The sequence below is a fragment of the Mustela nigripes genome, chromosome 9 (genome assembly GCF_022355385.1).
Source record: "Mustela nigripes isolate SB6536 chromosome 9, MUSNIG.SB6536, whole genome shotgun sequence".
Lineage (NCBI taxonomy): Eukaryota > Metazoa > Chordata > Mammalia > Carnivora > Mustelidae > Mustela > Mustela nigripes.
Window position 1 is genome coordinate 11,125,515 of NC_081565.1, and position 24,422 is coordinate 11,149,936.

The 24,422-nt window shown below is 51.4% G+C and overlaps 1 protein-coding gene across 6 annotated transcripts in view; it reads left to right on the top strand.

Moving 5' to 3' along the window:
* Positions 1 to 24,422, top strand: part of DENND1A (DENN domain containing 1A) — a 496,533-nt gene that overhangs the window by 410,280 nt on the left and 61,831 nt on the right. For all 6 annotated transcript variants that reach the window (XM_059410848.1, XM_059410842.1, XM_059410846.1 and 3 more), the window contains 3 exons: positions 21,946 to 22,050; positions 22,442 to 22,529; positions 23,992 to 24,032. In XM_059410848.1, coding sequence (XP_059266831.1) covers positions 21,946 to 22,050; positions 22,442 to 22,529; positions 23,992 to 24,032 — 234 coding nt within the window. The remainder of the gene's footprint in view (positions 1 to 21,945; positions 22,051 to 22,441; positions 22,530 to 23,991; positions 24,033 to 24,422) is intronic.

Sequence of the window (24,422 nt, forward strand, 5' to 3'; positions counted from 1 at the left end):
TACTGTCAGGCACTTTCTATAAAATCTGTCCCTCACGACAGCTCTGTGCAGTAGCTTGTATTATCCCCATTTTGCAAATGAGTGAGGCTAGGGGAGCTAAAACCTCCCACACTCCTATGGAGAGTGAGCGGGAGGCTTGCCCAGCCCAGCCGGTCCCACGCCGGAGCCTGAGTCACCCCAGAACACACTCTCCCTCAGCCATCCAGAATGTGACACTCGTCAACACAGGGCATTTCCTTCACGACAGACGGAATGCAGGACAGATTCTGGCAAGCTGAGTATGCAGGTGTTGGGTCAGCCAAAGGCTGCGGAACCCGGCAGCACCCCCAAGCCTGACTGACTGGACGGAGAGTCCTGTGCTTTTCAGACGGAGAGGGCCCGCACACAGAGGCAAGTGTGCAAGACACATGGTTTATACTCTGCTTGGAACTAGTTTCCTGGGTTCTTGGAGGCTGCCTTGGGTGTGGGCGGGGGGTGGGGGCAGGGGGCATGCTCTGCTTGGTAAGGGGTGGTCACCTGTCAGATCTAGGCCACGGCAGTCCGGCAGTCCGGCAGTCCGTATCTACTCTTCCCTCCTAAAATAGCTCTTGAGTCCCTCCCTTCCCATTCCTGCCTCCTCGCTTCCGTCATCTCTCACCTGCATCCTCCTGGCAGCTCCTCGGCTGGGGGGAGGGGGAATACGCCTGCTCCCTCCTTGCTTCTTGGCAGACATATTCCGGAGTCCAGAATGATCCAAAGCGCAAATACCTCCCTTTTCCCCTTTGCCCCCCAAGCTTTAGGGCTTCCCCGTTGCTTTTAAAGATCTGGGCCCAGCCTTCCACCCTACTCTCGCTGGAGTCACAGCCTTGCCCCATCCCCCTCTGTGTCCCAGCAGGTTTCGCCTTCTCTGGGTTCCCTTTGCACAGAGGCCTGCTTCCCTTCCTCCATCAACATACCTGTCCCTTCCTAGAGTACTTCCTACTGCCTCCTGGCCAGACCAGACCTCAGCACCCTGTTAGATGCTCTGCCAGCAGCAAGAACTGCTTTAAAGCCATGATCCCAGGTGGGATAGAGTGTGAGGTTGCTCAGCTCCCCTCTCGTAGCTGCTGTGATGGCCCAGCAGGGCCCTAGCCACTACTGGCAGAACTGATCAATGAAAGGCAGGGATTTTTTTTTTTTTTAATATTTATTTATTTGACACAGAGAGAGACATCATAAGTAGCCAGAGAGGCAGACTCCCTGCTGAGCAGAGAGCCTGATGTGGGACTCGATCCCAGGACCCTGAGATCATGACCTGAGCTGAAGGCAGAGACTTAACCCCCTGAGCCACCTGGGCACCCTGTGGGAAAGGGTTGCTGAGGCTTGGAGCCTGAAGGAGGAGTATACATTTGACCAAGGGAATGATCTACAGCGTGTATGATGCTTGCTTTCAAAAAGAAAACATATGTACTGAGTTCCTACAATACACTGGTGCTTCCGGTCCCCACAGTAACCCCCGTGAGGTTGGCAGCATTGACTCCAGTTTCTTGGGGAGGTAGCCCGGCTCAGACTGGCCAGGCTCGTGGGGCTCATAGGCACAGGAACGAGGATGCAGAGTGCCTGCTGCAGCAGGGGCCCAGAATCTGCCGTGGGGGAACAGGTGTGTGCCAAACCTAGGGACCCCGGGGTAGGGGTCTACTCACGAGGCTTTGCCAAGGTCAGACTCCCTTTCCTAAAAGCTAACAGTTTTTTCCTGAGCAGGGACAAAGAAGCAGAATCAGATTCCATCCACGTGTTCCTCCTCCAGGAAGTCTTCCATGATCACCCCCACATATAGCAAAGAGCAGGGACAGTGATGCCTGCTACAAACCCTGTCTTCGTCACTGGCTGGTGGCAGCACAGCCAGTAGAACCTGACCATACATTTTCTCATTTGGGTTTCTTCACCTCTTAGACTGTCAGACGTCTTCACCTTTCCAGTAGGGATAACGTTATCTCATGCGCGAAAGCTGAATGAGTGAAGCCATTTGCACGGTACCTGGCACAGATGGGCACTTGCCTGCTGTTGCTAAGACTTCTCCCCACCATCTCATTCCCCCACTCCATTCCTCCCCGTTGCCACTTTGTCTCTCTGCGTCCTCACTGCCCTTGTGGGTTTCTAGGCAGCTGCGTCTCCACCGACTGCTAGCTGCTGGTTAACTCGCCCATGCATATTTTACCCTCATAATTTTGCCTCCTGAATCAGCCTCTGCAGATTCTAATAACCTCGCTTTCTCTTCCCTGAATTCCCTCCAATTTGGAGAATTCAAAAGAGGCGCGTCTCTGCATGAACATGCTGTGATTCAATTTGAAAATAAATCTCTCCTGGCAGCAGCCATCTCTCTGAAAAGTGACATTTAAGACTGACAGTGGACAAGATTGTAAACAGGTTTCCGATAAGGAAAAAAAAAAAAGTCAGTGTTAAGTGCATTCTCTGAGTTTTTTTAAACAGTGTGTGCGTGTGTGTGCACACGTCTATAATTGTAGCCTTGCTGTGACACCGTCTGCTTCAGGAAGAATTCTGGGAGTGCGCAGGTCTGTTTCGAACTATCTTGGTATTCTTTTCCTTCTCAGAAATCAACTTCATTTCATGGGACTCGGTCCCATAAGGACTGTAGACGCTGAGTTCCTTCGGTGCTTCACCCCACAGGCATTCAGAGCCACCACGTGTGAGGCCGCGTGCCCAGTAAGGGGACCACAAACGATGAGGCTATTTGCTCTCTATCTCTAAAGAGCTCCTGTCCTCAAGAGGGAGGCCAGTGGGTAAGCGGGTAACTATGTGTAATGTGGTAGAAGCAGGCCTGGGTTCCTTGGGGGCGCAGAAGACGTTCCAGAGAGGGGAGGCCATGGGCACATGAGCTTTGCCTGGTAAGATGCACGGGGGTTAGCCTACTGACAGGAAGAGGTGGCACTCCAGGCAAAGAGAGAAGCGGGGAGGTCTGAAACAGTGCCCTGCATGGGAAGCGGAAGGCAGTGTGCAGGGACTGAGACTTCTGGCTTGCAGAGGGACGTGTTAGGAAGCATGGCTGGAGAGGGGGTCTTTGTGGGATTCACAGGCCAACCAGGAGCCTTGGGGCCCCCACAAAGGCAGCAAGGACTAGGGTGGCGCTTTAAACATGAGTGTTGGGATCGGATGGTCAGAGAGGCCCTTTGGAAAGATCCCTCAGGGGTGTGGCTCAGCAACACTGGGTGCAGAAAGCCTAGAAGCAGAGACCAGGGGAGGTGAGGAGACCCCGAACCAACCAGGGCAGCCTGACAGGATCAGAGGTAGAGTTCAGGGGGATAAGGGAGTTCAGAAGGTAAAGAAGGTGGTCCTGCAGCAGAAAATCTCTTACCTTGGCATTTCTTTTAAAACAACTTTGTTCCTAATACCAGAGTTCCCAGCTGGTTTTTGTTGTCTTTGCATTCCGTTGCATTGTGTTGCGTTGCATTGGTCTATCCTGACACAGGGAAGGAATCGCTGGTAAAAGGAATTCAGTTGACGCTTGCCTTTGCCACTCATTATTACTAAACGAATCTCTTTCCAGGGCTTCTTGGAATGTCTTTCGACAGTCCCCCTGGCCAGACCACAGATTACCCTGCAGTTACTTTCAAAAGGAAGCAAGAAGTGGGAGGCTCCTGGTGTACCACCAGAGCAAGAGGGAGAGTCGTTTGGTTCCTGTAGAGAGGTTATGGGCAAGAGGCCTTTGGGGTCTGGTGGGGCAGACAGACCCAGTGGGCAGTGAAAGGCATGAAACTGTTGGTCAGACCCTATCCAGATACTCTCTGGGCAGCTTCTCTTTTCTTCCTACCAGCCCCCACGCTTCCTGGGCCCCGGGGCAGAGGCAAGTGGGGGCCTGAGCAGAAAGTCTGTCCCGGGACAGAAGGGCTGCTAACTACAGGGATTCCAGAGTCCTCTCTCAGGATCATGTGAGGATTAAATGAGGTAACGATTAGGGAAGCCACCTGAAAAGCTACAAGGTTTCCCAAGTGAAAAGAATTAAAAATGTTGGTTGCTGGTGTGCCAGGGCTCAGTCTGATGAGGGGCGAGGTGGAAAAGAAGGACTAGAATGAAACTTGGAAGCGACCTTGGGATGTCACTTTCTCATGTAGCTCCGCCCAGCAAAAGGGAATGAGATTCGATGATGGTAGTGACCTTTTGAAAGGTGGCAGGCCACAGAATCAAGAACCCAGATCTTGGCCGCAGACATGGCTGGATGTGAGCCCCCACCCACCACCTCCTTGTTACGTGGTCGCGGACAAGTCACGTGATCTTTCAGAGCTTTGTTTCTGGATCTTTAAAAGGAGGGCAGATGTCTTCATATACTCGTCCCATATATATTTGTGTGTGTGTGTGTGTGTGTGTGTGTGTGTGCGCGTGCGCGAAAGGGAGAAAGAGAGAGATCTCCCTACATCTTTTAGGGGAGGGTCCCTGACTAATTTAGCCATTACTGTCCCAGTGATTCGACAGTGCCTGGCTCATAGCAGATGTACAATAGTTGGTTTCTTGTTTAGAACTCTCTTTTAATACCTCCCTGCCAAAAAGTTGGATAACAGGATAAAGTTGAGGATAAAGTTGATCAGAGGACAGCACATCCTGCCACCACCCCCGCCCCTCCGAAGTCTGGTGTCTCATGTCCCCTTGTGAGAATTTCACAGTGAACTCTCTCAGACCTCCCGCCTCGATCGTACCATTAACGTTTTACTGCGCGTACTTTGTCATGCGTCTATCCATTGTTCACCGTATCTTGTACCTTAATGCATTTTTTAAAAGTTCAGATACCAGTACTTGCCTGTAAACAATTCAACATGGATATCTCTGTAATAAATACTTTTAATGAATAGCGGCCCTCAGTAAATGGCTGCTGCTATCTTCGTCATCGTCATTAAGGAAAGGGGAACAGTCATGGTGATTTGATGTACCCAGAGATAAGTCACCTGTTTGCCTTGGTGTTAAGAGGAGCCTGCCATTTCCTGGGTACTAAACTGCCCTTACTTCATGGACTAGCCTCAGACAGGGAAATGGCTGGAAGTCGCAGTACCCCAGGCACGGACTTTAGCCCATCCCCTGGATGCTCATCCGCTTGACGACCTCCCAGATCCTTTGGGAGACTTAATAATGCCACTGTAAAATGGAGGTTAGGGATTTTCACAGTGGATTTCTGCAGAGCAAGGTTGGGTTTGGGCTTAGTCGAGGCTTAGTCTGTCCCAGAGACCGCCCCACACTCCTCTCTCAACACTGTCTATCACAGAAGGGACTTGGGGCACAGAGGTCAGGAGCTGAAAGGTCATGAACCTAGGTCCTAGAAAGTCAGAATCTGGGGCCCTGGCTGGTAGCCTTGTCCTCACCTAGGACCATTATTGGCCACATGTCCCAGTGAAGGAGTCCAAGGTATAAAAGACTCTCCTCTAAGAACCTGCCGTTTTCCGAGAACCATGTGGAGTCATAGTTGCAATTGGTATGTTTACATTCAGTCAACAAATGTTCGTTGAGCCCCCTCGTCTTTGAAGATAACAGCCTTGGGAGAAACTGAGGCAATCAATCAGAAGGATTTGGTAATCAGTTTCGTTTATAAAGGTGTCCCACGTCTGTTTGTTTAATCCTTACATTCCTCCCATGGAGCCAGGAGTTTGCTGCCAATGTCCCACTAGGCTGTGGTAGGAGATGAAGGAGTGAACCAGGCTTGGCCTCAAACCCGGTCTCACCCTCACTGGAAAATGGTCTAAAGTGGCTCAGTATACGGTCCAGCCCTCGAGTCCATCTGAAAGTGGATCTCAGCTTCCTTGGGGTAGTGTGCGATGCAGCCTGTGTAAAAGTATTTAATGAATATGTCCATCACCAGCTCTGGAAGCTTCTGCCCTGGGCATGGGGATATGGTGATAAAAAAGAGAAGCAGAGCCACAGCCCTCTTGGTGCCACAGTCTGTCAGACCAGAGTCACACCACCTGGGTCAAATCCTGCCTGTGTAAACCCAGGGAAGTTGCCTTACTAGTTCTGTGCCTCAGTTTCCCATTTATAACATGGGATAGCGACTGTGTCTATTTCATGGGGTTGCTGTGAGGATTGAATGGAGTGGGTATATGTAAAACCCTTGGGCACCTGGCATAGGGAAAGCACATGGGTCTGTTACTCCTGGTACTACTATTCTAACAGCCCCAACACCCCCTTCCCTACCCCCCCCCCACCCCCAGGTTCCCGAATGCATTAGAATCTAAGCAGTTGCGCAAAAGTCTGAGCCGTGGCCCAGGAGGCTGCATTTAAAACCTCCCTTGGTGAATCTTCTTGGGATACTGGACCTAGGAACCACTGATCGAAGTTGGCTTCCCATACAGGTGCAGATGCTGAGACTTGGGGAGGGAGAAAGCATGCCCAGGGGACAGCACGAGACCAAGAGCACCATCTCAGACTGCTGACCCCTCACAATGGGGCCCTCGGGCAAACGCTTGCCCCAGATCAGCCAGCCAGTGTGCTGGGCGGGCCTTGAACCAAATCCGGGCTCTACATACTGTGGTGAGGAGCTCTCATGTGAAGGGTCCAACAGAACTGAATCAGCAATCCGGTCTGGAGAAGCTCGTCTCTCAAATAAGGAAGCTTCCCTCTATCCTGCGTATCAAGACACTGCCCAGATAGTTTTAACCAGGAATCCCCCAAATATTGAGAGTCCGCAGCCAGGAAATAAGTCCCTGAGGGAAGCATATAAGACATCCGTTCCCAAATGGTCTCTCCATCTACATATGTAGATGTGGGAATATTTACGCCACTCCAGCGCTCTATCTGGGTGACTCTTATAATTAATATTTACTTAAAACAATCATTAGTCTCTGCTGGGCGACATTAAACCCACGTTAGCAGTATTTTTAGCTGGGCCTTCCCCACACCTGTGACGGCAGGCGAGCATGCGGCAGCGGGAAGCCCTGCGTGCTTTATAAATAAGCCTCCCTGCACCTGGACGGGCCTGCTGGATGCTGCTCAGGCGGCCGGGGGGGCCGGGGGGGCCGGGGGGGCCGGGCCGACAGCTGTCCCGGTGCACGCCCGGAGCCGCCCACACGTCCGCTCCGGGTCCTCACGTCGCTTTACTTCCCCAGCATCAAAATTGAAATTCGTTTCTCTTGAGACTGTGCAGCCTCTGTGCCCGGGGCTGGACCCACATAAGTCATGATTTTTTTCAAGAAGGATTTCTCCAGGAAAGGTGAGGAGGACCCTAGCAACAACCATTTATTGGATGCTATCAGCCTTATGTTCATTGTTCCCTTTAAACCACACAACAACATGACCCGGGAGGTCACATCCCCTCCTCTTCCAGAAGAGGACACGGATGTTCAGAAAAGATGAGGGCTTCCCCAAGGCCACAGAGCCAGTAGGTGGGATCCCAGCATGCTGTGACTGAATCCGCGCTGCTCTGTACTTTCTCAGCCTGTCTTACCTGATTTGTTAAACCACGAGGGAGAAGGGAAGTGGAATGACATTTACTGAGTGTCTGCTGTGTGCTGGGCAGTTTGCATATATTGTCCCAATACTCACAAGTGGAATTCGTTCACAGGAGATAAGAAAGATTATTCCCATTTTACAGATGAAGAAACTGAGGCTCTAGAGAATTTTACATTACACAGTCAAGATCATCTTACTAAGCAAGGATCAGAGCCAGAATTCAAACCCAACTTGATTCTCCAACAGTAGATGTTTTCCTACCTCACCAAAGGCCTCAAAAGAGAGATATTTGCCATACGTGTGGGTAAAAAAGTATAGTTTCCTACAGAGCCTAAGATTCTGTCATTTCCCTTCTATTCTGCTAAGTCTTTCTATTTAAAATCTTCGAGGTTTCTAAAGAACTTTTACCCCAGTAAAAAATTTATGTAGAATTTTATAATTTTCAGGGATCTTCCTTAATAATTTAATCCTTATAATAATCTTGTGAAAGTAGGTGTCGCAAAGCCCATTCTACAGAGGAGGGAACAGTTCAGAGGGACCAAGTACATGCCCAAGGCAAGTACCCACCTGGCGGGCACTCCGCCTCGGAGCCTGTATTCCCCCGCCGCCCCACAGTGCTCTTCCCAGGCCTGGATCTGTGTGGTAGGGCCCAAAGAGTGAGGAATTTAAACACTGTTCACTGAGAAAGAGATGGCGGGGAGGGGGAGCCTGCAGCAGTGGAGCGCAGCCTCCCAAGCACCCCTTCACTAAAGGTGGTGGCACTTCCTCACCCATAGGAGCAGGCCGGAAGTCGTGATGGTCGGGGAACTACAAAAATAGCAGCTTTCACACTGATTCCTGCACGGGTGGAACTGGTGGTTCCAGGGCAGAGAAGAATGACTTTACAAGATGAAAATGATCAGTGAGGGCACGCAGGTCTGGAGGGGAGCGGAGTTGGCATTTTTTGGCCCTGCAAATAGCTGCCCATCTGCTCTCTGTCAGAATATGTTAGGAGTGCATCTGGATTGCTGCCCCTGAGTCTCGGCTCCAGGCTGGTCATGTGCTTGTCTCCACGACAACTCCAGGAGCGGTGTAAACTGCTGTGCTTTGAGCCAGATGCTGCTTGCACATGTGGTCTAATTAGACGGCGTTCCCGGCCTCCCGCCTCCCGCCTCGGCCCCTCCTTGCACACATACTGAGTCCTCTGCTTTCCCTTCCTCCCTCCCGCTCGCCCTCCTCTGCACGTCCTCGGTCTGTCTGTCTGGCTCTGCACCATGTTGGCCTCTTTCTCAAAAATGTTCCCGTTGCCTTGTCGGTGGTGAATAATTCATTCACCAAGCACAGGAGTGTCTGCGCTGACCTGGGTCCCGTGCTAGGAACTGGAGGTGCAGAGACAGTGGAGACGCTGCCCGCACCCTCGGGGAGTCCGGCCTCTAGCGAGGGGACCCCAGGACAGCTGCGCAGCACAGAGATGGCTGCGAGTGCTGTGGCGGAGGCGAGCGTAGTGGCTGTGGGACCAGACCAGGGACACCTAACCCTCCCCAAGGCAGGAAGGAGGTGAGGGGGAGCCTTGCAGGGCAGCTGTCCCCACGTTAGTCCTGGAAGGCTGAGGGGGGACTTCTGCTGCCGGAAGAGGCAGGAGTGGGAGGCCTTCCTGGCAGAGGGCACAGCACCTGCAAAGGCAGGGGCCTGCGGACCAGTCTGGAGAATTGTGACCGGCTCCATGTCATGGCGACACAAGGTGTCTGGGGAGGCATGGAGCTGTGGCTGGCCCAACGCATGGGGTCACACCTTGCAGGGCTTCTCTCCAACTCCACTCTCCGCTTGGATCTGCGGGCACTGGGAGCCGGGCAAGGGGAGTGACAGGGTGGCTGTTGGTGCAGCCTGGCCTCTGGCAGCAGGTGGGGGGTGGTTTCAGGGGTGACGCTCTGAGTAAATGAAGCCCTTCCAGTAATCGTCCCTGTGGACGAGGTCTGTTCCTTGGAACCAGAGGCCTCCACTCAGGGCTGGGTGGGCTGCTCTGGGACGAGCTCCGGGACGAGCTCCGGCACAAGCAGAGCAATCATGTGTACCAGGGCCCAGCGTCCCCCACTGCTCAGAGCTCTGGCTCTCAGGGAAGGTGCCCCCGAGTAAAGAAGGAGAGCATCAGCATCTCACTGACCCCCACCTTCCCTCTGTGACATGGTGTGCCCCCGGAGCCCAAGGGACACCAGCTCCTTACCGCGCAGTGTCAGCGGGGCCTCGTCAGAGCCCCACTCCTCTGCTCCTGCCATCCTCTGCTTTTCCATCTAGTGAGTCCCTGCCCCCTGGTTTTTATAGCATCTGTTCCCCCTTGTGGCCTTTGTTGGGCCCCACCCTCCCCAACAAAGTCCCCGGGCGGGTTCTCGTTGAGTGGAAGGTATAGAAGGTTCCACACAAAATGCAACACCCAGCTCTCAAAGGGCATTTTGAAAGCGCTGTTAGGACTTGAACCTCCGCTGAGTCCCTCTGTGTGCTACTCAGTATTGGCGGCTTGACAAATCCTATATCATCTCAGACCTTTCGAGATGAAGCACATAACATCCCCAATTTACAGATGAGGAAACTGAGGCTCACAGAGGCTCATCTGTGTCCCCACTCATGGAGCTCTGGGCTGCACTGAGCCTCTTGAGTCCCCAGGTGATACATAATCCCCACCTAGAGACTCTGGACTCCTTTGACTGGCTATGTCGTATGTGGGGAAAAAGGACATTTTTGTGTGAGCAATCATCGGTATCTTAAAATCCCCAGAAATTTCCCAGAGTGGGGGGGGAGAGCAACTGAGCATGCTCAGAGTGCCTTGGGGTGTTGCAGGGAAAGCATACCTGGGCTTTGGGGTCAGACAGCATTGACTTCAAGTACAGCTCTGGCTCTTCCCAGCTCTGTGGCCTTGGGCAAGTCACGTCCCCTCTCTCTGTAAGATGAGGATAAAAGAGCCTCTCCTAATAGGGTTATTATGCAGGTCCATCCCTCCGCCACAGTTAACGTGTGTCTGCTGTGCCCGGTTCTTTCCTCCTTTGCTCAGAGTCATGGTCTTGACTCCAGTGACCCCATATGTGTCCGGGGCAGGTAGCACAGGTCGCATGCTCTGAAACAGGGCTGCTTGAAGTAAATCACTGTAAGTGTGCTTTGGGCAAAGAACTGTCGTTATTTGGAGCAGAAGACTGGTAGTGTTTAGCCCCTCTAGAGGTCAAGCCCTGAGCTGAGCACTTTTTATGAATCATCTGCTGCTCCCAAGCCCCCCTTCCCCCCGTGAGGAAGCATTCCCCCATATTATGAATGAGAAAATGGGAGTCAAAGGGTTCAGGCCATACACCACATTCCACATGCAGTAAGCAGCAGAGCCGTCATTCTCACTTGAGTGTGTCCTCTGTTCCCAACTCTGCCCCGAGGGCTGTGCATTGGGACCCGTTTCTCTGTCAGGGGCTGTGGGTGACCTCCCAGAGAAAGGCCCTTTCCATTCTTAGAAACAACATACATTAGCATTAGAAAGCACCTTGAAGATCTTCTAGCATAGCACCTTCCCATTTTACAGATGAAGAAACTGAGGCCTGTACAAGGAACGGGAAATAAGGCCCGAGGTGGGTGGTTTCACTCTTCTTGTGCTCTTTCTCCTTCACACCGTTGCCATCTGTTCATGATGAAAAAGCTTGCTGCCCAGGCCTCGTAAGCACAAGCCCCCACCAGACACGAGAGATGGGCCCCGAACGAGTGACATTTGTGGGGAGAGGTGATCATAAGCACGTGGACCAGGGAGCCTGACAGTGCTGTGGAGGACCACCCTGAGGGCCATGTCACCAAGGCTGACAGGCGGTGCGGAATTCAGTCAGAAGGCTGGGATTTTTCCTTCCTCCGGACTGATTTGTGCTTCTTTGGTTTTATCTCCATGTCCTTTAGCCTTTTGACCCGTGAGTCCTGTATTCCTGCGGCTACAGCTAATGTTGGTTTTCCTGCCGGTCACTTTCAGGCTCATTGACGTCTCTCTCAGGGGCCCGTCAGGCCCTCTGAGCCCACACTCTCTGGAGCACACTCCTGAAACTGTCTTCTCCTCACTCTCAGGAAACTGAAACCCTCTTCTCGAATCCATTTAGGACCTCCTTTCTTGGGACCTGGGATGCAACAGACAGTGTGTTAAACCCAGAGTCTGGCCCTCAGTGACAGGCAGACTCTGGTGTGGCCAAGATGGAGGTCCAGCAGGAATTGGACATTGAGGGCGCCTGGGTGGCTCAGTCGGTTAAGCGTCTGCCTTCAGCTCAGGTCATGATCTCAAGGTCTTGGTTGGAATCGAGTCCCGCATTGGGCTCCCTGCTCAGTGAGGAGCTTGCTTCTCCCTCTCCCTCTGCTTACTGTTCCCACTGCTTATGCTCACTCTCTGTGTCACATATATGAATAAAATCCTAAAAAAGGAAAAACAAAAGGAGTTTGACGTTGCAATCGCAGCATATCCCGTCTGCCTTCTGTACTGGAGAGGGGAGCTGTCGCTGTCCTGCAGCATGGGCCTAGTCTCCAGCTTTCGGTCACTTCGGCCGGACACTGTTGCCTGGAGCTTCTGACGTCATGGTACTGGGCAGTTAGAGCATGCGGTAGGTATTATTTCCAGGATATCCAGAAGCAGGCGGAGGTTCTGGGTAATGAGATGCCTTCCTTAAGCACATAGTGGGAGCCAGAACATTCCATTTCTCCAGAGTCCCCTCTCCTCATCACTGCCTTCTAGTCCATCTCTGCGAACCGTTGGAGCAGCCCCGGGCGGCCGATAGGTCAAATACCATCGCATGTTGCATGAGCCCAGGACCAGACTTCGCCTTCCTAAGCCTCAGTATCTGTATCTGTAAAATGGAGATCATAACACCACGTACCTCACAGGATGGGGGGGAAGAGTAAGTGAGATAATGCATGTGAAACCACCAGCACCGGGCCGGCGCTCAGTGAGCGGGAGCTGGTTTTAATCACTGCACCTGCTTTCCTAGTAGAGCCGATTCCCATCTGCATTTCTTATGGAGAGAAAATCTTAAGCCGGTATGCACGAAGACCCTCTTCATTGTGTCTCCTCAGCTTCCACAGGCCTCCCCGCTCATCTGCCGTTCCTGCGCTAATCAGAATTTCCTGACTTCTCCCTGTTTGTCTCGGTTAATGCAGAAGGCAGGGGCTGCTGGCGCAGAGGAGCCAGGCGTGGGCCGACGCGCCTGTGATTTGAATGTCTTTACTGTAATCTAGCGAGTGTGTGTGGGGGGCTTCTGTCAATACCGGAGCGGCTGGCCAGAACGGGCAGTTCCCGTCTTCCCGGCAGCCCCCGTCCCCTGCAAATTATCAGAGTAGCTCTTGTTGGACACCCGCCTTCCCCCTGACTTAAATCATCCGAACAGTGAGCCGGCTTCCCCCGTGACACATTGATTCTTTGTTTAGGGCTTGTTACGGTGCTGGGGGCCCAGGCCGGGAGGCTGCCCCCGGCGTGCCTGGGCCACTGCACAAATGGTTCAGAAAGCTGTCTTGGGGCAGCCCGGCCCGAGCCATCCGCACGTAGCCATGCGACACCCACCTGCCCACGTCCACCTCGATGAGGGGAGAACGTGTGTGGATCTGGGAGTTGTTCGAACCCTGCAGTATGGCGACCTCAGGCAGAAACCCTTGGCCTGCATGGACCTCCTTTCCCCTCTGTACAATGGGAGCCCTTCCTGAGTGTTTCAGGGCTGTGGTTAGGATCCAGTGAGGGGAAGGGTCGGGCTGGGCCTCAGCAGGCACTCAGCGGGCATTGGCTCCCATCTCCCTGGACTCCCGCCTGCTGTGGCTGACCTGAGATTACTGCAGTCGAACCCAGCTGTCCCTCCCTCCTCTGCCTCCAGTCAGGATTTTGTGTTCTCTGCACCAGACACAAAGCTGAGTTTTTTCCTTGTTGGCTGGGAGCCCACCCTGCTTTGTGGGCAACCGCCACACCTGACCCTGTGAGCAGCGGCCCCAGGGACCCAGCTCTGGGAGTGGTGCCGTGGCCCCGGGCAGGGGGCTCAGTGTGGGCTCTCCACGTGGCCTGTGAGGCAGAATGAGCTACTTGGCAGGGTCTAGAAAGCCCCCCTCCGCCTTCAGAACAGGGTTCATGGCTGCCCTGCCCTTTAGCCAGTGACTTGGATATTTTATTAAGAATTTGGGGATATTTAAACAAAATGCAACCAGGTTGGGAGTGCTGGTGATAAATGGGGCCAGATTTCCCAGCTCTCTTCATTCTTAAATTAAAAACAAAACAAAAACAAACAAACAAAAAAAGAGTGTCGATTGGCCTAGGTGCTATGCTAATCTCTTGTATCTATACCAGTGATTATCAGCCTTGGGTATACTGAGTCCTGGGGCGTTTTAGAAACGGTGGCCCTGGCACTGGGGATTTGAAAAGCCCCCCAAGTGATTCTAATGGGTGGAGGGTTGAACACTACTTGACCACACCAGCATGTCCTCCCTCCCCCACCCCCTGTAGCCCCCTGAGGCAGGTGGGGGAATGAGGATCTAAGAGGTGCTGTCCTTTGCACACTGGGGCAGAGCTGGGACCAGAACCCAGCTCCATGGTGCACTCCCCCGCCTGCTTCCTCCTGCAGCGGGCTGGGGTGGGGGGTCGGTGGCTGCTGGCTGGGCCCTGGTGGTCTTGGTGTGGAGACATCAAGGTGGCTCCGCGGGCTTCTCGTCACCTGAAGGCAGCAGGTGAGATGCTTAGAGGAAGTAATGTGAAGAAGGAAGCCAGAGGGGAGCATGTGTGGGGAGAGATTGGCAGCAGACAGTCCAGAGTCTCTGGCGATGAGAGTCCGGATGAGGTAGACAGGATGTCGTAGCAAGAAAATTCGTCCGGGGAAGGTCACAAATAGCCTTGAGTGTCCTGAGGCAGAGTTTGGACACGCCACTTACATGGACCCGCCACCTTGCTTGAAGCTCTTCTGTGCTCCTGCCACTGAATCAGATGATAAACGGAGTCAACCGCCGGAGCCCCACTGACTACCCCGCAGAGGGAGAGGAAGCTGGGGACATGCAGGGCCTGTGCAGTCACAGGGTCCTGGACTCTGAAAGACCTGTGCCTCCTTCAATGCCCCACAGCCACCATCTTGAAATGCCTGATAATTCCACCTTGAAACTTGTGCATTATAAAAGTAGTCTTATGAGACAGTGGAGCATGTGTAGGAGCACTGTCCTCCCCGGAGTCTTGCCATCCCGGGCCCATAGAACCCCCTGGGTGCAGCCTGCACAGAGTTGCAGTGGACCCACGGTACATGGGGGCTCAGCGAGACTCAGAGTGCTTACAAGGTAAAGCTGTGGGGTCCACAATTGAGGCAGCGGGACACCAACAGCCCCAACAGTCCCCACTTTGTGTTAGAACTAGAACGCGCTTCGGTGCCGACAGAAGGCAGTGCTGTACTAAGAACCTCAGTGATCCTATTTCTCGTTCACATTACTTGCCTGTATTAGCCTACTACCACTTGTGCAAATGATGGCCTAGAAGGAACTGATGGAGCAACTTTAGTTCCTTTTCCTTTCTCATCAGTAAGCCGAAGGCAGAGAGCGCTAGTAGAATATGTGTACATCAAGAACTGAAATAAAAACAGTTGAGTTTTGTGCAGCATTTCCACTGTCTGATAAGGACAAAATACAAATGCGATTGTGAGTTACGAAATATGATTCCACATATGTTCGCATTTAAAACTGGCATGGCACAGTATAGAGTTGAGCAATAAGATTCATGCTAATAATTTAAATTTTTATTTTTTTCTTCACGTAGAATGACATTAAATAGTAAATTTGAAAAGCTCCATTATGGGCCTAGAAAGAAACCCATGAAAGAAAGAAAAAGCTTTATATTTTGCTATGGCACTTAGAGACTTAACAGCCCTTCCTTCCCATGTATCCATTCTGCCCTGTGTCGCACGAATTATGTCGCCCACCCTGGAAAAACCCAATCTCTGCCCTCAAGAAAATAGCTGTTTGTGAAAAATCTGCTTGCTGTTCTTTGCCATAATCTTCCAAGCAACACTATGAGTTGGACTGGCCTTGAGTAAGTGTCATAGGTGGGGAATGACAAGTCACCTGAGGTCACACAACTGGTCAGAACCACAGTTCAAGACCAAGTCTTTCTGACTCCAAGACACGTTCTCTGTCCACCACATTGTGTTACCTTAACTGACTCCATTTTTGTTTTTTAATCTTAAGGGTTTTTTAAAGAGCCTTTACCCCCCCCAAAACATTTAAAAATAAAAATAACCAGCCCCCCACTGGTGTGCCATTTTCATACTGTATTGTGGTTATTTGTCCCTGAACTAGATAGGATTCTTTGATAATAGGAGCTTTTCTTTTAGACTTTCTATAATGGAAAATTTCAAATTTATACAAAGTAAATGAACTCCCACGTACCCATTGCCCAGCTTCCACAATTATAAACATTCTGTCATTTTTTTTAGATTAAAAAAAATTTTTTAACTATAGTAAAATACACATAACATCAAATTTACCCCTATAACCATTTTTTTAAAAGGTTTTATTTATTTATTTGACAGACAGAGATCACAAGTAGGCAGAGAGGAAGGGAAGCAGGCTCCCCGCTGAGCAGGGAGCCCGATGCAGGGCTCAATCCCAGGACCCTGGGATCATGACCTGAGCCGAAGGCAGAGACCTTAACCCACTGAACCACCCAGGCGCCCCCTATAACCGTTTTTAAGTGTATGTACAGTTCAGTGGCATTAAGTACATTCACACTGTTGTACAATGATCACCCATTTCTAGAACTTTCTTCATCTGGCATAATGGAAAGTCTCTACCCACTAAACTCCCCATCCCTCCCCATCCAGCCTCTGGCAATGACCATTCTACTTTCTGCCCCTAAGAAGTTGAGGACTCTAGATACAAGTGGAAATAAGCAGTATTTGTCCTTCTGTTACTGGCTTGTCACTTAACATGAGGTCGTCAAGGTTTTCCATCATAGCCTGTGCCAGAAATCCTCTCCCTTTTAAAGCTGAACAATATTTCATTGTATGGATATTTTGTTTTTCCACTCATCCACAGACACTTGGATCGCTTCTGTCTTTTGGCTACCGTGAGCAATGCTGCCATAAACACAACATCCTGCTGTACTTGGCACTATCCCCTGGGCTGCTCCCCACCTTCGACGGATTATTAGTATTACTTACAGGAATTGTATTTTATTCATCTTTGATTTCTTCTAACACAGAATCAGGCACATAGAAGGTGTTTTTTAAATGTGAATAGAGGGCACCTGGGTGGCTCAGTTGGTTGACTGGCTGCCTTTGGCTCAGGTCATGATCCCGGACTTCCAGGATTGAGTCCGGCATCGGGCTCCCAGCTCCTTGGGGAGTCTGCTTCTCCGTCTGACCTTCTCCTCTCTCATGCTCTCTCTCTCTCTCATTCTCTCTCAAATAAATAAATAAAATCTTTAAAAATAAAAATAAAATAAAATATGAATGGAGGGGCGCCTGGGTGGCTCAGTGGGTTAAGCCTCTGCCTTCGGCTCAGGTCATAATCTCAGGGTCCCAGGATCGAGCCCCACATTGGCTCTCTGCTCAGCAGGGAGCCTGCTTCCTCTCCCCTTCCACCACCTGCCTCTCTGCCTACTTTTGATCTCTCTCTCACTCTCTGTCAAATAAATAAAATCTATTAAAAAAATAAAATGTGTGAATGGATAAATCTTCCAAAATTAGTTTTTAAAATTTTAAGCAAGCAAAAGAATGAACCCCTTTTTTTCTTAGAATTGCAGAGTAAATGTACACACAGAATTTTGATAAATTTGCACAGGAAAATAAGAGTTTAGTACTGTAAGTATAGATCAGCAGAACAAGGAGAATTGTCCCCTCAAAAGACTCTGAGAGGAGAATTTATTTTTATGCTAGGACCCACAGTGCTGTGGACAAAAGCCGTTTATTTCTGGAAGTATCAGAAACGCTCGGAATCACCATTTTTACCTGTTAACAAAGGTGGATTCATTAGTAACGGAATTTTCAATTGATTGCATATGTCAGGAAGATAATCCGCGAGTACAACTTGTCTGTCTGTAACAGAATCCTTGATAGGGTTAAGCAGCTGTGTTTAACTGTCCTCCGGGTCATGGATGGAAGAACTCTGCTAATGTGATCTAAGCTTGAACACTCACGGCTCGCCTCGCGTGCGCTCACGGAGCTATCAGCCAGTAGTCCCAATGCTGAGTGCCGCCTAAGACAAAAGATTTAATCAACGCAACGGGAGAACTAAATCAGCAATTCTTACAAAGGAGGGTTTAACGAGACACCTTGCCTTGTTCCTCTCCGCTGCAGAGAGTGGAGTGGGGTGACCATTTCAGCTACAGGAGGGGGAACCAGGAGTAGCTGGGCCAAATGGTTCAGCATCCTTGGTACAGATGGGCCTGGGGCAGAAAGAGCCTTCCTGGTGGCTTGTTTACTCCTGGGAGCGTAGGTGCTTCGAGTACCCATCTACCAGGAGAACCCGAAGGCTTCCACCTGCAAGAACTCTCCTGTGCTCTCACAGGTGTTCACGGACAAACAGTTTGAACTGATGCCCCAAGAGAAGCCCCAGGCTGGGGGTGGGCCACGTGCATGACGGCTGGGCTTGGGGGGCCGTGGCGTATAAAATCTTGACTCTGACATTTATGGGTCCTGGGAGCTTGGGCAAATGACCCTACCTGTTATTCTGTAACAATTAGGTGGAGTGTGGTGGTTGTCATTTCCTTAGAAAGTGAGTAGCTCCGGGGGTGTGAGCCCTCCTAGCCTGTGGCCGGTCAGCACTTTATACATGACAACGGGTGACCGCGTCTCTGTTTTTCACCAGGATTAGGATGACCGCGTCTCTGTTTTTCACCAGGATTAGGATGAAACAGTTGCCCTGAACAGATGGGATTTGCTTACCCAATCCCCATTCCCCCTATTAGACTCTGTTGACATGTGCCTGCTCTCTCTCAAGATTTCTGACCTGCTGCCCGAGGCGGGTAGCCTTTTCCTCTCCTGGCTCCTGTGGATGCTTGGCGAGCCGCCCCACGCGGGTGGCACTGCACTCTAGTGGTACTCGTTCCCATGGCTGACTGACACCGCTGGGGGTGTTCTTGAAGCTTTTTGCAGAAAAAGCCCCCGTTGTCACATTTTCCTCTCATCTTTTCCATCCGTGCCCATGTCCTTTTGTCTGTCTGTATGGCACAGACATCTGATCCGGGGGGACGTCGCCTGCACTAAGGAGACAACAGGTCCAAAATGTTCGTGTCTCCCCCAAAGCTGAGATTCTTTCTGCTCTCCTACAGCTAAATTCTGCCTCAGGCTACCCTTCCACACAGATCTGGTGGCAAATTCTCTCGAATTTATTGGTCCCTCAGCAGACTCCTTCCTGGCAGTGCTGGGCCACAGCTCTAGGAGTGAATGCTAACAACTCCAGCGAGCATTTCCTCCAAGGAGCTCTAAACTCCCCGGACACAAGTGTCATTCACCTGGCGTCGCGTTCTGAGACCTCTTTACTGTCAGGTCAAGTAGTATCAGCCACAGCGAGACCACTGGGCTTTTGTGGCAGGAACCAGGGTCAGACTCAACCTGTGGTTCTAGAGCCAGTGTCCCTGAGCTTCTAACTGGGGGGTGGGTTCGGCGCTCTCCCCGGGCAGTGTAGCGGGGAGTCCGGCCAGGCCTCTGCCCTCTGGAGCTCCGGGTCGCAGGGGACACCAGTGAAGATTCAGTCTCCAGGGGTATGCCAGGCCAAATGGGAGCACTAAGCAAGAATGACTACTGCGCCTGGGTGGCTCAGTCATTAAGTGTCTGCCTTTGGCTCAGGTCATGATCTCATGGTCCTGGGATCAAGTCCCAGATCAGGCTCTTTCTCTAAATACATACAGTCTTAAGAAATGAGAGGAAGGAAGGGTAGTACAGGTGCAAGGAACAGCACTGGCAAAAGCAGGAAGCAAGTGGGAAAGGACATGGCGTATGATCAGGAGATGCATTGGGAGCAGAAGTTACCTGGGGGAGCAGAGGAAAAGGGACACAAAAGGACTCTGGAAAAGAAAGCTGGGCAGCTTAGGAAGGGTTTGTTTGCCCTGCTAGGGAGCTAGGACTTTTCCTCTCCTCTCCCACACAGGGCCCTGTGTATGTGACACACGCCACTAGGTATATGGTGTTGAGTGAAACAGGTGCCATTGCTGCCCGCATGAAGCTTAGAGTCTAGTGGAAAAAGTTAACCCAGTAACCACCCAGCATAATGCCTCTGCAGTCAAAGTTCCTGGGTAGCATAGTAGCGTGAGCCAATGTGCGTGTGTTAGAAATCTAAGAGAATTGCTGGGGGGAGGGGGGTTGGGAGAAGGGGGTGGGATTATGGACATTGGGGAGGGTATGTGCTTTGGTGAGTGCTGTGAAGTGTGTAAACCTGGTGATTCACAGACCTGTACCCCTGGGGATAAAAATATATGTTTATAAAAAATAAAAAATTAAAAAAATATATCAGAGAATTGGAGTAGACGTAGGGAGGCAACTGGAAGGCACACAGAATTAAATCTCCACCATGGCAGGCAGAGAAATGGTGAGCGGAGACAAACTTGACTCCTTTCACTGGCAAAGCAGGGGGGGACGTGGGCAGTGTGATAGGTCAGGGGGAGCTATGATAATGCCAACTTAAGAAAGAAACAGATGTGGGGTACAGTCCAGGCGGGCTAATGATTGGGAGTATGGGCCATTTTGAGTTTGAGGTGCTAATATTAGGGCCATCCAGGTGGGATTGAGACATACAGTTTTGGAGGGAAGGAGGTCTGAGCTATGATGCTACCACAGGCCATCAGTGTGTAGGTGACACCACTCATGGATGGGACGGCCTGGAGAGGGACATGATTGCCCAGCTGTGCTTCCCAGGATGGAAGTAGAACTGGCAGGCCACGGGAATGGAATGCTGGGTGGGCTTTAGCTTGTTATCACTAGCCCATCTCCCAGCTGTTAAGCAAGAAAGATGTAAATCCGTGCCAAATTAGTAATGTCATAGAATATTCTTTTTTCTGGAGAACAAGGAAATTGTCCTCACAGACAATGTCCTCACAATGTAAATTTTGCCTGTTTCCCTTCTTGCTTTCACAGCCAGGAAGCTCAGAGCTAATTTTGAACCTTTGTTTTAGAAACCGTAGAGGACCTGCATATCCAGACACTCTTTTCCCAAGTAAACATGTTTTATATATTCACGTATTCTTTAGCTCTATTTTTTTTTCCTTTCCTTTGGGTGCTCATGTAGGCTGCCTCAGATCCTTTGTAAAATTAGGTGGGGCTTATCTGGGTAAAAACAAGCCCTCCCCCCAACCTAGTTTCTGGGGGTCATCCTTACACCTTTTGCGAAATGTCTGCACCATTGCTGAGCTAATATTGGCCAGACTTAAGCAGGAGGAACCCTTGGAATTCACAGCAGCCAGACAGTAAATTTAACACTTACGTAACTCATTAAAACAGGATAAAAGTACAACTTCAAACATCTCTGTGTTTGCCGCCAAGTCTGTGAAGGGAGGGGCACCTTTAATTCAGTTCAAGGTGTCAAAGTCTGATCTTTCAGAATTGAGGATACACCACCGAAATTAAAGACTTGTCTGAGGAGATGAGCACTCCAGATCCCTTCAAAGAAGGATCGAGGTGTTGACTACAAGGATGGAATGCGGCTTCAGCTTCGGTTCTTGTTTTCTTCACTCATAAAACGTAGTTTGGTGAAAGCATGACTGCTCATCGAGCGCTATAAAGCACACAGTTGACTGGGCGGTAAATCCTATTTTTTATTAGCCCTGCTTTTTTACATAAATAATTATTTTAAATGGTTATTTGTGGGACGCCTGGGTCTCAGTCGTTGAGCATCTGCCTGCGGCTCCGGTCATGATCCCTGAGTCCTGGGATCGAGCCCCACATTCCGCTTCCTGCTCGGCGGGGAGCCAACTTCTCCTTCTCCCACTGCCTCTGCTTGTGTTCCCACTCTTGCTGTCTCTCTCTCTCTCTGTCAATTAAATAAATAAAAATCTTTAAAAAAATAAAATGATAATTTGCTCTTGGTCGAGATCACTGTGTAGATGGTTTTCAAAGTGTGTTCCACGGCCGGCGCCTCGGGAACTGCAAAGGTGCTGAGGTGGGGGAGGAGACTGCCCAGCCACCACCCCTGCACCCCAGCATCCCCCCACCCCCCGCTTCCCGAAGAGCAGCTGGGCAGTTTTATGTGACAAGACTCCCCCTGCATAAGGTGCTGCTTGGATTCTCTTCAAAGTGAAAAGAAAAGTCTGGAAGTGATCACATTGGAGGGAACATCCCACTAACTTGCTGCTGGGGTACGACTGGCTCCTCCGGAAGGGGCCAGGGGTGGGGTTCGGAATCTCAGCCTCCTACCAGCCCTGGGACTTTGGGGGATGACTTTTCCTTTCTGAAACCTCCTCCTCTTCCACAGAACAGAAAGCCTTTGATGACAGTAGCCACTCGACCAAGTAAACGAGAATTAAGTCAATCAGATGCAGAAGAGCCATCTAACCGAGTGTAAGAACTGACTGCCACCCTCACCCCGCACCTCCAACCCCCCTCTGCCATCTCTGTTTCCCAGGAGGAGCCAATCACCTTCTGTGAGGAAGCCTTCGTGTCCCACTATCGCTCGGGAGCCATGAGGCAGTTCCTGCAGAACGCCACCCAGTTGCAGCTCTTCAAGCAGGTACTCCGCCCTCCCCGTGGAGGGTGGCCTGTCTGGACCCCCGGCGGGGATTTCTGCAGCTGTCTTACTGTGAGCGCTGAAGCTGTGGGCATCGGGGACCCAGGCCCACCAGAGGGGCTTGGGGTCTGAGGAGTAGGATGGGTGCAGAAGGGGGGGCGTCAGTAGCCAGGCAGCACCAACACAAATATGCCAGTCAAGTGGCATTCAGCAAGTTACCGTCAACTCATAGCCAGTGTTTTCAAAACTTGTTTTTAACTCACCGTTCCAAAGGCCCTTTCCTGTCTTGGGAAACGTGGTGGTTCTTTGGGTGTACACCAAGGCGTCCGGCTGAATGGTTTTCTCCCCTGTGTCTTTGCATAAGCTGTTACGCTTTTATTCTTTCTTTCTCTAGTTTATAGATGGGAGACTGGACCTTCTCAATTCCGGCAAAGGTTTCAGTGACGTTTTTGAAGAGGAGATCAGCATGGGCGAGTATGCTGGTGAGTTCGATTCATTTTCCCCCCTGTGCCGTGGACTGTTATGTGGGACTAGGGCGTGCGTGGCAGGGAGTGGCTGTGGCTTCTCTCTTTCCTTCAGTGCGGGTTGGAGAGAGACTCACTTCACCCTCGGCCTTGAAATGTGTGAGGAATTCCTCTTCATTTTCTGCTGAGACAGAGGCACTTGGCCTGTCTGAGATCCTCTGTCTGGGGGTCAGTCGCTTCCCCTGGGTGGCCAGAGTCTAGTGATACATAGTAGCCAGCGTGCTGCAGCTCAGACCGCTCTTATTGCTCGGCCCATGCCAGGTCTGGACTATGCTTCTGTGATGTGATACAACTGGTGGTTGTATCACACAACCGGTGGTTCATAGGGTCAGGCATAACCTCGCCTACAAAACCCCATTCACAGGCCTGACCAGCCTGAGCTGCAGAGAGAGCGCAAAAGCGCCCATAAAACCAGTCCACGGACGTCAGAGCGAGTCAGTGTTCCTGCCACGTCCAGAGCCCCATAGAGTAAGAAACAGAAGACCAGGTTTGGCCCTCAAGGAGCAGAGTCTACTGGTAGGAGAAAGAGATGCATAACTAAAAACAAATACAGATTAAACCAGTGCAAGAAAAGGAGCAGAAATAGGCTTTTAGGCAGGTAAAACAGGACTCCACTAATCCACGCTCTGTGGTGTGGAAGCTTCACAGAGACACAGCGCGCTCAGAGTGGAACGTGGGGTCTGAGGAGAAGATGAGCTTTATGTGCCGTTGAACTAAGGCAGGCTCTTCGGAGCTGCTAGAAAAGCTGTCCGGTGATAAGACCTTCTTATCCCACCGGATAAAATGAACAAGTCCCCCAACAATGCCTCCTTTTTCTTTCCCTGTCGCTACTCAAGGGTCTTGGGGCTGAGCATGTGTCCGGCAGTGTGGGGACATGCAGCCCTCCGGTTCCTGCCCTGGGGTGGCTCGCAGAACTTCAGAGAATGTGGGCTTTGGAGCAGGGGTTACCGGCTCTAGGGGACTGTTCGGAGGAAGGGGTGGGCGAAACTTGCAGAGGAAATGACGTTGGAGCTGTTGGTTGAGCATCGTGAGCAGAGGGAGTAGGGAATGGTGGCCAGCAAGGGGAACAGTGTTTGTGAGGGTGTGGAGGGCGGACGGGACCGTACGGCCGAGAGAGGGTGGGGCCAAGACAAGACTGGAGAAGAGAACCAGGCATGCTCAGGAGTCTGACCCCACCTCTGTCCAGTGCGCAGTGAGGAAGGAGGATTTAGGCTGCGACTGGGGCCACTGAGAGGATCGGATCTCTGGTCTGGAAAGAAAACCTGTGGCAGCAACTCACCGCTCCCTCCTGTAGCAGTGGAGCATGGAAGCCTCCATGTGATTCTCCAGATGTTGAACTTTCCAAATCCTGCTCGCTAAGCAATTCGAGGAACTCCTGAAAGCATATGCTTTAACCACTTCTCTAACTTCTCTTTCCCAGGCAGCGATAAACTCTACCATCAGTGGCTCTCCACAGTCCGGGTAAGTGTGCAGCCCCATAGAGCCCCAGGGCCTCTCCTGAGCCTTTTGGCAGTCCCCCGCTTCCCCTGCCGCATACCCCCCCATTCTGCCGCAAGGTGGTCATTCAGCCCAGGGCCCTCCATTCTTGCAGCCAGAGATGCTTCTGCTTGCAAAGCCAGGCCATCTAGGTGCAGGCTTGCACGATGAGACTATCCAAAGCATCCTTAGGTGAGGGCAAGGAGAGCCAGGAGAAACGTCCTCGTCTCGGGAAGCAGGCCAGGGTGTGTTGAGTGGATGTTGTTATCCTAGAGCCTTTCTGGGGGTCTCCTTCGAGACCAATGCAATTGGGAAATTTTCATGGCAAAACCAAAAATGTGTCCCTGTTGCTGCTCTGCGGTGTTTTTCACACCA